Source organism: Grus americana, chromosome 2 (assembly GCF_028858705.1).
Source record: "Grus americana isolate bGruAme1 chromosome 2, bGruAme1.mat, whole genome shotgun sequence".
Classification (NCBI taxonomy): Eukaryota; Metazoa; Chordata; class Aves; order Gruiformes; family Gruidae; genus Grus; species Grus americana.
The window spans coordinates 124,157,045-124,174,676 of record NC_072853.1 but is presented as its reverse complement, the minus strand read 5'-3'; the positions used below and the strand labels follow the sequence as shown (position 1 = coordinate 124,174,676).

At 39.8% G+C, this 17,632-nt stretch overlaps 2 protein-coding genes across 2 annotated transcripts in view; one reads left to right on the top strand and one right to left on the bottom strand.

The window, feature by feature from the left end:
* STT3B (STT3 oligosaccharyltransferase complex catalytic subunit B) overlaps nucleotides 1-8,873 on the top strand; it is a 53,180-nt gene extending 44,307 nt beyond the window's left edge. The window contains exons 13-16 of the mRNA XM_054815630.1: nucleotides 2,465-2,638; nucleotides 3,680-3,793; nucleotides 4,856-5,068; nucleotides 7,199-8,873. Coding sequence (XP_054671605.1) covers nucleotides 2,465-2,638; nucleotides 3,680-3,793; nucleotides 4,856-5,068; nucleotides 7,199-7,279 — 582 coding nt within the window. The 3' untranslated portion in view covers nucleotides 7,280-8,873. The remainder of the gene's footprint in view (nucleotides 1-2,464; nucleotides 2,639-3,679; nucleotides 3,794-4,855; nucleotides 5,069-7,198) is intronic.
* A 2,005-nt stretch (nucleotides 8,874-10,878) lies between these two features.
* OSBPL10 (oxysterol binding protein like 10) overlaps nucleotides 10,879-17,632 on the bottom strand; it is a 118,924-nt gene continuing 112,170 nt past the window's right edge. Inside the window, exons 10-12 of the mRNA XM_054817012.1 lie at nucleotides 16,460-16,642; nucleotides 14,754-14,907; nucleotides 10,879-14,034 (exon numbers count right to left, since the gene is read on the bottom strand). Coding sequence (XP_054672987.1) covers nucleotides 13,990-14,034; nucleotides 14,754-14,907; nucleotides 16,460-16,642 — 382 coding nt within the window. The 3' untranslated portion in view covers nucleotides 10,879-13,989. The remainder of the gene's footprint in view (nucleotides 14,035-14,753; nucleotides 14,908-16,459; nucleotides 16,643-17,632) is intronic.

The following is a 17,632-nucleotide window of genomic DNA, read 5'->3' as shown; positions in this document are numbered from 1 at the left end:
ATTTTCAGGCATCTTGGAGATTAGAGAAAGTTTGAATTGCAATGGAAGTGTTGCAGATTTCATACAATTCTGTCTTCTCAAATTTGCAGTTAGACAAAACATCTGTACATTTAATTTCTTTCATTTCTGAAGAGTAAATTTAAGCTTTGTGCATGTGCTTAAAAGCAGGGTGTTAGCATTGCCTGTGGTTACAGGGGCACCACCTTGCCAACTTAAACTTTTTCCAGAAACAAAAGAATGCTCTATATTGTAGCTGGGCTGCAGTCTTACTAGATGCCATGTAATCACTCCTCATCACTCAGTGATGACATCACTCATGACTCAGTGGCCATTTCTCCCCAGAAGACCTATGTCATGCTACATAGGCAGAATGAGGAAGAGGCTTGAGGAAGGTATTAGGATAGTGTGTTGTCTTGTGTCCGTAGCACAGCAGTTGGACCAGATCTGCAGACAAGCAGTGTTCAAAATCAACAATTAAGCTGTGCTTTGAGCATACAAAGTCCTGAAAAAAGTGTATTGAGGAAGGAGGGATCATGTATGCGTGCTTTTGACAGGGGCAGGGATATCACATCAGCCAAAAGCAAGCTTGGGAAATTGTAATGTTGGTGCTAATATCAGTCAGCCTTCCCATGTACTTCTAAGGCACTTTTCTCTTATTTTGGTTGTTGACCTGACAGCGTTAGTGTGTTTTGATGGACATTCAACTCTGATGGCTTCTACAAGAAGCAGAAGTGCAGATACTGTATCTAGACCAACAGATCCCTGCAGGACAAGGTGCATCATGTGAATAGAGAGACTGTGGAAGTCATCTGTATAGCATAAGCACAGTAACCATACACATTACAGCAATTAGCAATGATGGTTTTAATTCTCTCCAGTATGACTGCTGGCGCTGTCAGGTTCTGTTTCGGAATGAGTACTTCATAAAGGGGGACCCAAGCAATAAGTGCATGTTGTGGCGAATACCTGTACTTGTGTTCTAAATGAGGCATGCCTGGAGACAGGTGCAGATGACTTCCTCCTGCACGGAAATGGGAATCTGCCAAATAACTTCACATTGATTAGGATAATGGCCGAGAAGCTGAGGTTCTCGGTCTTTTTGACAGATTCCAGCCTAAGCTTAGCTTTTTCTAATTGCGTTCTTAACTGAATGCTACCAATTTGGATGCAAAGTTATTTATATTGTAGTTACTCCCTTTTACTACAGTGATACGTTATTATGCCTGTAGTGCAAGAGCTTTAATAGCAAACAGAAGTACTGAACTGAATGCCAGTTACTGACCTAAGTGAATTGTTGTGGTGGTTTAACCAGGCTGGCAGCTGAAACAACCACACAGCCATTCACTCGCTATCCTCCCTGCCCAGTGGGATGGGGGAGAGAATTAAAAAGAGGAAAAAAAGAAGGTAAAACTCATGCGTTGGGATAAAGACAGTTTAATAGGACAGAAAAGGAAGAGAATTAGTAATAGTAATAATGATGAAAGAATATACAAAACAAGCAATGCACAGCACAATTGCTCACCAACCAAAGCTGATGCTCAGCTAGTTCCTGAGCTGTGCTGCCTCCTGGCCAACTCCCCCAGTTACATAGAGCATGACATCATATGGTATGGGATATCTGTTTGGCCAGTTTGGGTCAGCTGTCCTGGCTGTGCTCTCCCAGCTTCTTGGGCAACCCCACCTTCTCATTAGCAGGGCAGTATGAGAAGCTGAAAAGTCCTTGACTGCATGGCAACAACTAAAAACATCAGCGTGTTATCAACATTATTCTCATCCTAAACCCAAACCACAGCCTTACACCAGCTGCTAGAAAGAAAATTAACTCTGTCCCTGCTGAAACCAGGACACTTCTTTAAGTGTCAGAAGTGACTAATATGGAAGAGGTTCTGGATACAGCTTTAAAAAGTCTTTCAAGGCCAAAACTGTGTTATGCTTTTAACTCAAAGATGTCTCTGTTCTGATGCTGTCTCTGCATAAACTTACTTGGAATTCAATGCTGAGGGTGCTGTATGCTACTGAGTACAATGCAGAATGGCTGCTTCGTTAGTGATGGCCAGAGCTCAAGAAAAAACAAAGCCAAGAAATTACTAACATTTCAAATAACTTACTTTGGGCTGTGTCTAAAGCTTTAAAAATAATTTGTAATTAGGTATTTTCTGCAACACTTAAGTCTTTGGCAATACAGCCATGACTTGAAAAATCTAGGCACCACAAAAGGAAAACTCGTATTGCTACCTTTTATACTCAACGCTCATTTCAAAAGGCAACGCTCCTCTTACAGAGGAGGAAATACTTCAATTTAGGTTGGGCTTTTGAGTTTCTAAATAGACACAATGAGTTTTCTTTATCTAGAATGAAAACGTGAGCTTTGGTTGGTAAGCATGTATTCTTGGGCTTTGGTCTGGCAGGTTATTGATCGCTAGGAAGCTATGCAGATATTTAAGATGTTTTTGCTATGCTACAGGTGGGAAAGGCAATGTCATCAAATGAGTCAGCAGCATATGAGATTATGAGAAGCCTGGACGTGGATTATGTTTTGATTATTTTTGGTGGTGTGATTGGTTACTCTGGTGATGATATTAATAAGTTCTTGTGGATGGTGAGAATAGCAGAGGGGGAACATCCCAAAGATATTCGGGTAAGTGGAAACTACGCAGGAAAACTGAGATGTTCTTGGCTGACTACTGTATTTCTGTATGTTCATCTCCACTGTGGTGGGTTTTGTTTTTCTTTTTAAACTTTTATTGATGCTGTTGCTTTTCTGGTAGTGTTCATTACAGTGGAGGGAAATCTCCACTACTTATTGCAATTTTATTTGAAAAATGTGTTATGGGTCATTTTCCTAGAACAGTAGGAGTGCAGAGGGGCCTGTAGCCCAGTTTCTTTCAATATTTATGGTTTTGAAAGGTCAGTAACCTCAAAAGCTATTCACTTTTTTTGCACAATACTGAAAGTACAGGATATCTTTCGTAATTCTTGTGTGTGTGTGTGTCTCACCATCATACTTTAAAAAAGGAATGTTCAGACTGTTTAAATGGTTGGCATTACGTATTTCTTCAAACTCTGTAATAGTAGGAGACAAGTTAAAGGGTTAATATTGACTTACACAGAGTTTAAGTTATTCAAACATCTCGGAGATTGCAGAAGTCTGTAGTAATATTTTCTTAAGCCTAACAAAAACTTCTAGATATTGAGCACAGGCTTAAGGGAGTAGCCCGTGTGCATAGTTTCATCTTGTACTGGAGATGAAAATGGCAGAAATTCTTTGTTTAAACACTGTCAACATACGAAGTTTATGGTAACATTGCAGACCTCATATTAACAATATGGTGCTTTTCACCTTTCTGAAGAATAATTTTGATAGATGCCCAACTAACTTTTACATTTTGAGATCAGTTTTTCAGTAACTGCCTACTGTGAAGTGACAAAACTTGTACCAGTACAATAATAGGGATTTAGGAAGATGGGTCCATCGGGGTCTGGGTTACAAGCAGGTAGTTTGTAACTATTTTACCTTTAATGAGCACCATTGTTTTCTGTTTTAAGACTAGCTTAAATCAGCTTTTAAAGCCTGTTTAGATTCTTTATGAAGTTTTTTTTGTGGAGAAGGGAATTAGCAATGACCTTAACTAGCAGTTTAGTTAATATTGACTTTTTGTATCTTCTCTTCTTTTTAAAGGAAAGTGATTACTTTACCCCTCAGGGAGAATTCCGAGTAGACAAGGCAGGTTCTCCAACTTTGCTGAACTGCCTCATGTATAAAATGTCCTATTACAGATTTGGAGAGATGCAGGTTAGTGCTACAACTTCTATTGAATCTTAATTGAAATGTGAGAAAACAAATGTTATTTTGATATATTTTACATCTTCTGGATTGAGTGTTGCTTGTAGTAGCAGAATTGAAGGCAAGAGTTACCTTTACAAATTAAAACATGGTTATACATTGTCTACCACATATAACCCTTAGAAAAAAAAGCATTTCTGCTGCTAACCTACACTTGTACTTAGCTTTTTGCTGTCCCTCGTGTTGCCTCAAATGAGCATCTTAATGCTTTAGCTAGTGCACTGTATCATGGAATTAACTGTTAGGTTGTGGAGAGCTTTAGTTTTTTTTTTTTTAAATAGCAACACAGAAGTGGAACTGTTAATTGACTATTTAATATCTGTCAGAAACTACCCAATTTCTATCCAAGTCACATCAGTGTATTAAGCAGGGCACTTACTTACATGATAAAGGCATAATTGGCACAGAGAGTTGTCACTCCCCTTTGGGATTGTCAGACAGATGGATGTAGCTAAGTCTGCTTTGTCTGCTTTTTCATTTCCTGTTCTTCCCCCCCCCCCCCCAAGTGTCTTTCATTCAGATGTGTTAGCACAAGAATCCTTTATTCAGCTAAAATTGGTGCCAGTGGATCTTATTTGTAACACAGGGGTCAAATTTAACTGATAAACACAAACTATTTCAGACTTGTACGGAAAACCAGGAAAGTGCAAGTCATTGCACTACAGAAGAGAGAGCGCAAGGGAGCACCTATGCTAAAACCCCACCACAGGCTGCTGCACCTCAGACTTTCACTTGAGTAGTTTCATCTCTGAATGCAGACATGCTATTTCTGTTGAGACATGCAGTGCTGTCTCCTGCAACAGCTGCAGGAGTAAGAGTGAATTTGTCTCTTTCAATTGTAAAAATGAACCGAGAGGGTTTTTTTTAAATGTATAGTAATAATCAGTGCAAAAGAAATGTTGTCCTTTGGGCCAGTTGAAAGCGTTGCCTCATGGTGGGAAGTACCACAGTTTATAGTGATGCGTGTTTTGGGTTTTGTCTCAAACTAATATGCAACTTTAATTTTTGTAGCTGGATTTTCGGACACCCCCGGGATTTGATCGTACACGCAATGCTGAGATAGGCAACAAAGACATTAAATTTAAACATCTGGAGGAAGCCTTTACCTCAGAGCACTGGCTTGTTAGAATATACAAGGTGAAACAACTAGACAACAGAGAGACATTGGATCATAAACCTAGAGTAACCAACATTGTACCGAAACAGAAGTATTTGTCAAAGAAGGTGGGTTCCTAGTGAAGGGGTCAGGTGAACTGAAAGGGGTCAGGAGATGGCAGTTTATTTTTAACGGTGAATCACATAGCTGGTGAATTATGTATTTCCACTAGCCCGAATGTTATGGATACTGTTCATGTTGGTGTCCAATATCAGACCTGCCTGCTGGTAATAATTGTTAATTTACTGTCTGCTTAACTTAAAAGCATGTGAAGACACAAGGCTAGATTTTTTTTTTTAGGCAGAACGCTAACTGGAAATAGAGCGTGTCACTGGCTGTTACAACTCTTAGGTCTTCATGTAACTGGAAGTATAATCTCTGAAGTACATCAATTCATGTTTCAGTAACTATGGCTCACTAAGTAAATAATGTGGAAGTTGCTTTCTGACTTTGTTTGAAAGTAGTGATGCCTAGAAGTTTAAAAATGGCAATTTTGTATGAAATAAATTAAATATGAAATTTTTGTTGACGGAACTTTAGTGTCTGGCTGCTTACTGTTTGAAGTCATCTTCGTGGTTTTAAAGGTGTTAGCTGTGGTGTGCTACTTCAGCCTATTAAATGATACCAGGGGAGCTGGGGAGACCCTTAGCAGCCAGCCCTCTCCTTCACGTCTGTTTTCTATATATTGAAGTATACGTTGCAAAAGGAATTCCAGAATCCCATCAGAAGCAAACGCGTAACAAACTTAGTACAGGCAGTAAACTTACACTGCGTCATGGAAATACAAGTAAAGCACGTTAGAGGGTAAAGATGCTTATTTTTGTGATTTGATTAAAGTTCATAAAATAAGGTATTTGGGAGTTGCCACTGAAGCTAGACTTACCTTGAAAGGAAATGACAAGCTTATTGTGCCTATCATACACTCACAGTCTAACTTCTGATCTTAAGCAACAAGCAAGGCTATATTTATTAATGATAGATGCCTTGACCCTGCCTAAGCTGTGGACATGTCGGTTCTCTGTCTAAAGACAGGCTAAACTTAACGCAAATTCTGATTCATCACCAACTCTTGCAGTACAAACAGGCTCTACTTCCCATTAAGAAATCAGAGAACCAGCAAAGAGTGAATGTTTAAACTGGGATTTCTTAAATGCATTCTGAGAGCAACTTGGTAGCCACAGGTTTTCAGCAGTTGCTTCCTCATGGGAAATTCAGTCTCTCTCCTGTCATTCTTCCACGTTAGGAATGACACTGCTCGAGCTCAGAGATATAGTATGTCTGAGTATTACATATTAGTTTGTACCTGTCTCACTTTATAATAATAATAATGTTGTTGTTATTACTAAAAAGAGAACAAAGTTATATTTAATTGGCACAATAGAGCATGCCTGCTGGTAAGCACAGCAAAGTGCAGCAAGTGTGGGAGGTGCCTGCTGTCCAATTTGTTATGGCAGGCATGTTGAATGTACAACTCTTACCTGCCAGGAGCGTTACAACTGTATTTATACAACTTCGAAGTTAACATTACCCAAGACTAACATTAATGCTTCCCCCCATTAGTACTTTAAAAAAAAAAAATCTAAAATATACTGATAATATTACCTAAGACTAACATTAATGCTTCCCTCCCATTACTACCTTAAAAAAAAAAAATCTATCTAAAATATGCTGATAAAGACAGATGAGCAGAAAGTGCTAACTGGCCTACAGACCAACAGCAGAGGACTAAGGACTAAAATGTGATTATGCCGTTTTTCTCTTACTTTTGAAAAATGCTGCTTTGAGCAAATATTTTTATCTATCATCTTGCTAACTTCTAAGAGAATCAAATAGTGTGAAAGATGTAAGAAGGTATTTCCAAACAAAACTAACGCTCTACACCACTTCTGCTCTTTGGGCAAGTTAGAGCTTTGTCATGTTGGTTAATTATTAATTCTGCCTCAGCACAAGCTTTGAAAACAATTCTACAGATCTGGTAGATGGGGCTTGCAAAAGTACATCTTGTGCAAAAGCAAATGTTGGGCATGAATTAACAATCCCAACTTTAAAAATAATAACTGGATAATACCTAGTTGAAGGTTTACTATTTAAGCTCTTTAAAAAATCAGTCTGAAGATCAAGCACTGAAATGCACATCATTAAACCGCGGTCACAACTAAATCATTAACTAATACATTTTATTCTGTTTTTCTTTTTAGACCTCCAAAAGGAAGCGTGGCTACATTAAGAATAAACTAATTTTAAAGAAAGGCAAGAGACCCAACAGGAAGACAGTTTAAATACACTGTTCCGATTGCTAATACGAAGCAGTTGTCCTTGAGATAACCAGTCTTTGCCTTTAGCTCAAGTCATGTTTCACAGCAACATGAGGGTACAGAACCATCATTGGTCCAGATTATTGTACAAAATTTTCAGGCAATGTCTGATTAAAAATATTGGCTTATTGAGAACAGCTGTTTTAGATTTGTAATGTGAAGCAAGACAGAGCTGCTATATCCAAGTCTAGCAGCATTTTTTTTTTATTGGTACATATTATCCTTCAAATCTGTTGAGAATTTGGACTGACTGCACCAAAGAACCCTGTAATTTGGTCCTTGGCACATGCATACTTGTCAATCTTTTTTGGAAGACACTGCCCAGCTGAATAGCAGCAATATGTAAACTGGAATGGTGAAATCTAAAAATGACTTGTTCTCAACAATTAGGAGGAAGCAGAGCTCTCTGAAACTAAACTTTCCAAATAAGTTACTCCCGTGATTAATTTTCAACAGTTTCTTTCAATGTCCTTTTACTCTTGCTGCAGGCTGGTTTTGTTCTGGAGTGTAAGAAGCAAAGCTGCAGTATTCACAAGAGATGACAGGACAGATTAATTGGATGCTCGTTTAGATTGGACAAGCTGCTTTTGTTTAACGTGGGATTGCAGTGCGCCATCAGTTCGTAAGGTAGACAAGGCAAATCTTGCACACTGTAGATACAAGGGCTAAATTTGTATCCTGAAAAATCTGAAATGACAGTAATGAATGCTATAGTAATGTAAAACTGAGCATCATGTAGCAGCTGGTGCTTCAGAACAGAAATTAAACTATTTTAGGTAAATGTTTACATTGGTAAAACAAGTATAGCCTGTTTAACAGGGGAAAGAAAAAAAAAAAGGTTGACAGGTATACAAACCCCCTTTTCTGTGGCTATTGGAGGCAGAGGATTTGCAAACCTCTTCCTCCCCTCACTGCCTTCTCTCATGAGGCTAAAAGTTTTTCTGGAAATCTGTTTCTCTGCATTTTTATTTAGAGTGCTTAAATCAATTGAAGAAATTCCTGCTATAGTGCTATTTGCTTTGTCTGTCTTTTATACTGTTTTGGTTTTGTTTTTTTTTAAAGAAAAAGTGGTGAAAACTGTCAGATTAAATGCACTAAAATATAAATGGAGACTGAATATGTTCACTTTCCAGCTATAGGAAAACTTTATACAGACTTGAAATTTTTCTTTAATTAAAATGAAAAGGTTTTGCAGTTTGTTTTCCTGCCACAGGTTGTAACTTTTTATAGAAACAAAACTTGCATCAGTAATTTGATGTAAAATGCAGAATAGTATGTACCTTTCATGAAGAAAATGTAAATTTACAGTGTTCTGTGAGAATGTTACTGCTGACTTCTTTCCCAAGGTGTAGAATATTTTTTTGATTTATGAACTCATTTTTGACTCCAATGGTTTATACAGACCAATATTACAGCTGCAACATTTTCACAAAGGTAATTAAATCTGGATTTCTGGCCCCCTGTCGTTTGGAGATTTCATTTTATTTTGTTGCTTTAAAGCTCAATGCAGACCAGTTGTTGACTGTAGGGGAAAATAAAGTTAATTCAAGTTTTGTGTTAAGGGTGTTGTGTCAGTTTTGTTGTGATTAACTTGGTAACATGTTGCTTACAGTCCTAGTGATAAATTCGGTCATTCAAACTCCATAACACAAATCTGCTGACCTCATGGAGTTGCTGTAATGAAGCCACAGCAGGTACTTAACATCCTTCCAGCTTAAATTTATGAGGCCAAACATAGGGCCTCTGCTGTGATGTAATATTTTCAGAGAACAGCAGCCACCTTTCCCAAACGCACCCCTTGTAGTGAATCCTTCTAGCAGCTGGAGCAGCCCCAGCTGTTAACAGTTGCTTACACACAAGCAGAAGGGGCAATTACATGATGCATGAGTTGTAGTATCTCAGTTCTTCCAAGCAACTCTGCATCCTGTCCCCTCCCTGTTTGTAAGAAATAAGTAATCTAACATTTGGAAGATCAGGTAAAAGGCAGCAGAACAGATGCTGCTGGTCAGGCTGGGGTTTGGCAGTAACTCGGCCCTGGTTTTAAAAAAAAAAAAAAAAAAAAAAAAGGGGGGAAACAAAAGGCTGCCCTCCCATCTTTACAGTTCTGTCACAGTGTTCTCTTTTAAAGAGCAGATACAAGCAAATCCTGTCATCTTTTATAGGATTTTTAAAGCTATGTAAAAGACAAATAAGCTAACTATAGGAATCTCAGTCAGCCTGGGCCTGAAGTTGCCTACCACTTGCCTGACTAACTTGACTTCAAGGCTTCTGCCCATGTTCTGCATTTAGCAGCTGCTTAGAAAAAAACAAAGCTACAAAAAAAAGTAGTGGCAGGCACTGTATCACCTCACATAGGTTACCTGCTTCTCCAGCTGCAGCCAAGAGTTACTCAGCTAAACTAACTTCCACCTGTTCTCTCAGAGAACTGAACCACACTGTACCAGTGAAGAATACTGTCATCTTCTATCATTATCAAACATACCTTCTACACTAGGACAAATTTTGAAGCATAACTGCCACAAAACAGTAAAATCTGAAAGGAAAAAAATGCTCAAGCCAAGCTCTGGTCTTCAGTTGCTAAGGAACTAAAACTGCAAGTGGCTAGAAGCCAGTGTTGCATCAGTTCTGTATCACTTAATCATTACTGGCGAGGGCAGACAGTACTATTCGTAATCCCAGAAGAAATATTTTGACTTGTGGAAGTAATTCTGTAACGGGGTGGGGGAAGTCATTAGTTAAATGAGTCAATAGATTTACTCTTGAAAAAACAGTTAAATGCTTCCACTCAGCCCTTTGTACCTATCAATCCCACTGAGTAAAAACTGAAAACAAATCCTACTTAGCAATGACTAAAACTGTCGATGATGCCTTCAAACCACATGTATAAACCGCTCCAAGACATGGCCGTGACACAATGCAACAGAAGGCAAGGACCACAACTGGGTAGTGTTCCCTGTCCCGTTTACAGCCAGTGGTGTTTTCTGGTTTGCGTAACACCAGTTCTGGCATGATGGTTTCCAACACTGTGGATGGATGTTTAAAATAACCAGAACTGCATTATCTAACACTTGAAAAATGCAGACCAGGATCAATGAAGTCTCTCATAAGCACATTTTTCCTGCCCATGGAAGTGTCCAATGCTGCAATAATTCAGAGTTGTATTTCAAGAGGTATCTAATCAAGAATCTCTGTTAATGACAAAGTTTAAACGAAATAGGATCTTCAGAAACAAGGGAACACCTTAACCGATTTCCTTTCTATTTGTCAAAGTAAGGCATATGTTTGTTCCCCAGCCGTTCCCAAAGCGGCGATGCTGCCCAGCCTTGTTTTCCCTGTGTCGTGCTGTCTGATTTAAACAAAAACTTACCTACGTGGTGCCCGGCAGTGCTAACGGGGCAGAAGAACCCCACAACAAACCAGGGTTCAGGTGACGAGTCACTTCTATCAGAACCATGCAAACAGCCCGCGGGTGACTTGAGTGTTGTACACTGCTCCTGGATGTCTGAATAACTGGTTACCAGATAACTCGGGCTTCAATGGAAAGAGAAAGGGCATTCCACTACTAAATGAAACAAATCTTTTATTCATGAGCATTGTCAGTTTAAATTCACAAATTATGAAAGGAAGGCAAATCAGAAGAGACTGCCAGAGCGTCTTTTGAATGAGAAAGGTATAAATTTTCTTTGAACATCTCTAATTTAAGAAAAGAAAAAGGTTGCATAGGCTTTCTACAGGTGTGCACAAAGAAACTGAAGTACGTGGAGGTTTTTACATTACAATTCAGAGTGTACATTGGCTACTTGAAAAGGAAAATATTTACTTGCAAGTCCAAGACAGCTACTGGAACGACCTACAGAATAAGGCTTATGAATATTTACTTTTCAGTCCTGTAAAATATACCAAACGTGTAACTATCAGAAAAATAAAATGACACTTGAGAATCTTGTTCTGGAATCTCTCGCTGATGGGATCTTTTCAGAAAGGACTAGGTTTACGTTTGCCTCTCCCAAGTTACTTTGGAAAAGAAACAGCGGTAATGGCATCAGGGGATTCTTCACAGCATCAGAACAAAACGAAACATTTATCAGAGCACAAGTGGAATGTTCTCGGCATGCAGAAACAACCAACCATGCAGACAGAAAAAATCTTCAATAAATTACAAGCATAAAATTATTCAAATTTCTCCTTAAAAGAACAGCTACAGCGTCTTTGTAGCCTCAACAGTCAAACCATCAAAGCTGAAAGAGGTCTACTCTTTCAGGAGCGCAGGCCTGACGGAGAGAGGTTTTCAATGGCTATTTTTAGCGAGTGTGTGGCTTGTTCTTTGGTGTGTGAAAGTCAAAGTTCTGGGAGGATGTTCCATGTGGTTAATTCTGCGTTTTTGATTGTTCTTTGTGATGATATTGCAAACTATATGAATGCTCCTAGTTACTTATCAGACTAACCTCTAGAACGAGAGTGGCCCCATTATAAAGTTAATTCTTGCAGGTGATAAAGTACACATTTTCCTGATAATGCTTGGTAGTAGCTCAGTGATTACTATGACAGCATTGTTTTGGTTTTGTTACAGAAAAACATCGACTACTTCTAAAAATAAGATCTTTTTTTCTTTAAAAAAAAAAAGTGTCAGTTACAAACCCAAGGTCATACAGTCCAATTTTTTTTAAAAATAGGATTTAAGCCGTTTATAACACAAATGTTTCTAACGTGCAAAAAAAAAAGAACATACAAGCAGACAAAGTAGCATTTAAGAGGAGAAAGGAGCCACACCTTCATTAAATAGGGATCTGAAGTTCAAATGTAAAGATCTATTAAATGTTGTGTCCAGATGAACAACTAATGGCATGTTTCCTTGCGTACACACCTCCGTTCAGCCTTTTGAGTTGGTCAAGAGATTTTAACATCTACCAAAAAAAAAATTAGAAAACGCAGGGCGCACAAGAACAGATACAAGCAGTGCTTTGACCTAAATATATTTGTGTAATATCTATAAAGCGTAAGTTACTGTATTAAGAAAGCAGACAAAAGGCACAAAATTACTCGGTACTACAGAAAGGTAGGCTTCCATGCTACTGAATGTTAGAAATATAGTGGTTTCTTTACGGGGCACGGTAGGAAGAAGCAGAGCAGAAGTCAGCATGTTTTGCATTTGCCCTTTGTTGCCACTTCACTCAAACACATCTTCACTTTCAACAAATGGGAACTAAAAGGCAACAAAGCCTGAACACGCTTCTAGAATCTACTTTCTCCGTGTCACAGTGGTTACCTTACAAAGCGAGATCACGCTACAGGATTGTTTGCTTACTTTTTTTTAACTTTACAGAACAAATTATATCCCATTTTGTTTGTTTCATTAATAAAGTTATTGTCTCAGTGTAATAATTTACTAAATTGTTATACTGGAAAATCATTCCTCTGAGAAAGCTAGTTATATCATCTCTATTCATCCACACATTTCATCCAGAAGCAATCAACTGGGTCAAAAGCAAAAGAAATCAAAGCACAGGTCTGTTAGGAGCCACAATATGGAATTAAGGGCTCCGACCAGACGAGCTTGGTCTGATTTCCCAGAGCCGCGCACGGAAGCCGCCTCTGGACTGGAGGGGAGGGCTCACGCCCAGTGCAGCAGGCCAGGACACCTACCCAGCCTCACCCGCTGCAGCACACAGCCCGGCATTTTAGCCTGAACGCATCAGCAGCGGCTTAACTTAAACGGCACGGCGGCGAAGGGAGGTGCCTCAGCACAGCCCAACGGCGCACTACACCTCTCAGACTGGGGTGGAAAGCTGAGGCAAGAGCGAGCCACGACACCGCAGCTACAGCTGCCAGAAGGGAGTTAGGGGAACACGTAACCCAAAAAGCATCGGCGTGACAGTAGCCAGAGAACATTACACAGCAAGATCCAAATTACCAGGGCGCTGGCTCACTGGCGACCGCAGATCTATTGAACAGCCGGCAGTATGACCAAACAGAAAAGTGAGGACACAACGGGTTAGTGCGAACAACGTTCTTGAGAAGGTATTGCTGCTTCTTATAAGATGGCAGAAAATTCACACTCGTGACAGGAAACATGCTCTTAAACCAGCATCCCGACAAGCGAGTGCGCTGTCAGTGTATCATTCTTATGTCAAAGTGAGTTTACTCAATGACTGTTTAGACAGAACGACTGCCATTAAGTGACACGTCACATTTTAAGTGCAAAACATTTTTGGCAAAAGTGAAAAATAGAAAAACCTTAACCAGTACTAATAAAAAAGTATTTTCTGAAATACTAGCATAGGGCCTGATCCTGCAAGCACACGACTCGGGGAACCCCAGCTGAGTCCCGCCAGAGTTCTATGCCCTAACTCTTAGAGGAAAAGGTCTTTAAATCACTGTTAGTGTTTATACTTGTTTACATGTAGTGTAAATAATACACACACAGACACATACACACTGCATGAATATATGTGTGCATACGTGGACGCGTGCGTGTGTGTTTGTGTATCTGTACACACAAAATGGCTCCTGAATCAAACTCGAGCTTGTGGTTATTTTGAGATGCATCATTCACAGTATATAACTTCTCGTTTGTTTCTTCTGATAACAGGACCTATTCGATGACATCTTGAAGTTATATACTGTATCATTTTAATGCCTTTAAGGTAAAGTTGTGAGGCAACTGCTCTATCCCGTCAGTGGGTCTTCCAGAGAGGATTCAAGTATAGCCAGCCATCGCCCTGCAAGATAATTAGGGAGAGATTTATACACCCCAGATCTGTGGATGTCCACGTAAAAGCTAAAATAATACCAGTCGACACAATAAACCATGCCTGTCGGCTGAATATTCTGCACTTAATGAATTTACAGGTAATCTGGGAAAAATTACAAGGGGGAAGAGAAGTAATGGGAAGACAAACAGATGAGCTGCTGGTTTAAATGGCTGCACGTACTGGCTAATTTAACAATACAGTCACATCATAATTCCCTCAGTCAGTCTTATTTCCCTTTCCTCCTTCCTCAAAGAAAAAGCACAGACTTAACTTAGGAAAATCTCTTTCATTTCAAGCAGATGAAACCCAAGACTGTGGTTAAGATGTCCATGCTTACTTAATTGGACAAATATCCCTAGATCATGTTCCCTTTAGAGATCCAGATCAGTAGGGGATGGGAGTACACAGCATTTGCAAATTAAGGCGTGGATTTTAAGGTAACAAACATAGCTTTAGGTGCCTAACATTAGGTACCCAACATTCAGGTTACAGTTCATCTAACTGAAAGAGAGTGAACAAGTTTACAATATGGTCAGGGAACAAACCATTGCTGCTCTTGAAGAGCCAAACTGGCAAAAATGAAATTTAAAAAAGCATTGTTATCTAACACCACTAGCCCTGGGGAAACCACAGACAAGCATCCCCCCGTTTGCAGGAAGATGCGATCGGGTCTCGAATGAACATACCTCTTTGGCAAAGTATTTTGGTTTCCACGGCGTTGTAAGAGCCACACGTTGCCTCTCCTCCGCTCGCTGTCTCTCTTCAAGGCGGTGCTTGTGTTCCGTTGCTGCATCGATGTTACCTTCTTTCAGAGAATTGGTGACGTGTTGCCAAAGGTGCCTGCGTGACGGAGAAGGAGCACAAGCAACAGAGTGAGAACGCCTCTGCCACGGCCGAGCGCCCAGCTGGGCAGCGGTACGGCGAGGGGCAGGCCTGGGCCATGTTCCCCGTGCCACTTTTGCAAGTCGCAGAGCTTGTGAACCATCGCTTTACTGGGATGGGGACTCATCGCATTCGTGGACCACATCTTCAGATTTGCTCAACTCCCCGTATTCTGCCATGCCAGTTAACTTTCTTAATAGCTTTTGTTCATGTTCCTGACTCTTCACCACCTGAGCTTTTTTCTCGAAGCAGATGGATTTTTTTCAATCATTTCCCATTCACATTCTTTATTGATGATCCACCCCCAAATGACCTGTGTTTATTCTGTGTTTATTCACGGTTAGATTTTTGAATTATAACGGAATGTTAAGCAGAAGCCAAGAGTTCATTAAATCGGGACACTGACTGTTCCCACCAGGTTACTAACGAAGGAGTTGGCACACCAATTCTAGGGAGCCCTTCTAGGTCTGTGCTCTATGTTCCCAGTTACTGATAATTATCAGTACATAACCAAATTTGTTTTTCACATGACCGACAGCACTCAGACCCAATGTCTTCTCACACTATATTAGCCTAGCAGAAACTCCACCCAGGAAAATACTGAGAAGAAATGAACTGCAGCTTTCACATTTCCAGGGGTGTTCAAATGAGTTTCTGTTTACAATCTGATAAACTGCATATCCTGCAGAAACTCTGGATACTTGTAATTTTCTTACTAGTATCCAAAAAATACAACAAATAGACTGCAGAGCTGCTGGTTTCCTTATTTACTTCAACCTTTCTGTACCTAAACTACAGGGAAAACTGAGTTTGTGAGCATGGCTAGAAACTAAGAAAATGACATCTAACCCTGCACAATGACTCAAGACACACCTTTGTACAATAAAGAAAACATATTTGCAGATAATAAAATGATGCTTAACTCATGTTTTTACATCCTCCAATAAAATGTTCCTAAATTCAATATAAATATTGGTTTGTTTTTTTCTGAAGATAAGCCTCAACGGTTACTGACAGTGAATAAGCAGTTTTTTTCTAATGGCGTTAGGCGTGTGAAATGGGTTCTGAGAGCCTTAAAACCACGTATGTGTGTGTGTATATCTCACATTGCATCACATTTTACATATTTATATATACACAAAAAATAAAATATATAAAACATGAAATTCCACTGTAATTGTAAGATGCAACATTACTTGCACCAACCTAATTTGACTACCATGTTACAATCACTCAAAAAAGTAGGTGAATACACTGCATTACCATTTTCCAAATGCTCGTTAACACGCATACAAGCATTTTTCCCCTCTATAAAATTGATGTTTACGTCACTAGAATGTAATTTATGTACCAGAGACCCCATACACAGCTTCAGCTATTTGTGCCTAGATTAACGTGCAGTAGGAGGCGAGGCTTTTTTGAACCACACCATTTATAACTGCAGTTTGTTTCCCCATTCTGTTCCCATCTGAGTTTCAGAAGCAGAAGACTGTAAAGCCTCCGCCCTTACCTGGATTCCAGTGGGCCTTGTTTTGCTATCGGCCTAATCTTTTTCCTGATAACAGGCAGTTTGCTAGTGTCAATCACTTTGGTTTCTCCGTTGCTGTAAGTGAATTCCAGCGTACCATTCCATTCTCCCTGTGCCTTGCATACGATGGTGTTAGTGGGATTGTGTTTCACTTCGGCTGTAACCCTAATTCAAGCGGAAGAAGAAAGAGACCACAGAAGTAACTGGTACCATTTATTACCAGCATATAAAACCACTACCACAGCTAAGCCTACAAGCAGCTTTCTACATCTACAAAGTAATTTTTCCAGCAAAGTAGTGATGCTGTCTCCAGAAAGACAGACTCAACGCAAGAAAGCTCAGCTAACACAGCAATAGCTTTTGGGCAGCATTGTCCCAACGCACAGCAGTAACCCAGTTTAAAACTGGGATGCTCAGCTTTTTCCCAGAACTGTTCACCTCATCGGCCTGAAAAACAACCCCTGACGTTCATGTGCCGTTTTCAGTATGCCTTATTTTCACACCTGAACATAGCACTGTCAGATACCTATGTCAAAGACTTCAGGTACCTTTCTTCTTTAGCAGTCTACAAGTTACTTCCGTGCTGCTGAGAGGCAAAGATGAAAGCTACCTCAGTCATCCAAGAACTGGTCTGAGAGTGAGCAAAATAGGTAGGACTGGAAATCCAAAATGCAGGGAGAAGCTTTGAGTGTGTGTGTGTGTGTCTACGAGTGGGCACACATGTGCTTTAGCAAGCCATGTCAAGTAATCTGTCAATTAAGTTTTTAAATTATTAATACAGCACAACCTTCCCCAATTTTCACTCACCCTGATGGCACCAATTATTAATCTGCCCCTTTTAGAAAAACCCCTATCAAAACAGCCCATGTTGATATTTGCCTGAGCGCAATACTGAAATGGCTGACTCGCGTGTAGAAGAATAATTAGACCAACTGAAACAAAAGAGAGGTAACTACGCAAAAGCACACCAAACCAACAGGCAACGCAGCCTTCTCATGGACACTGCTACAGTCCAGAGCAGGACCAGAAAGGGGTCTCTGTGTGTTAACGACTGGGTCATCAACTTGAGCACAGAAGTAAGGCAGGAAGTTGTCTTGCAGAGTGCCTCTTTGCACCTTTAATAAAGGGGAACCAAAGACACATAAATAATATTTT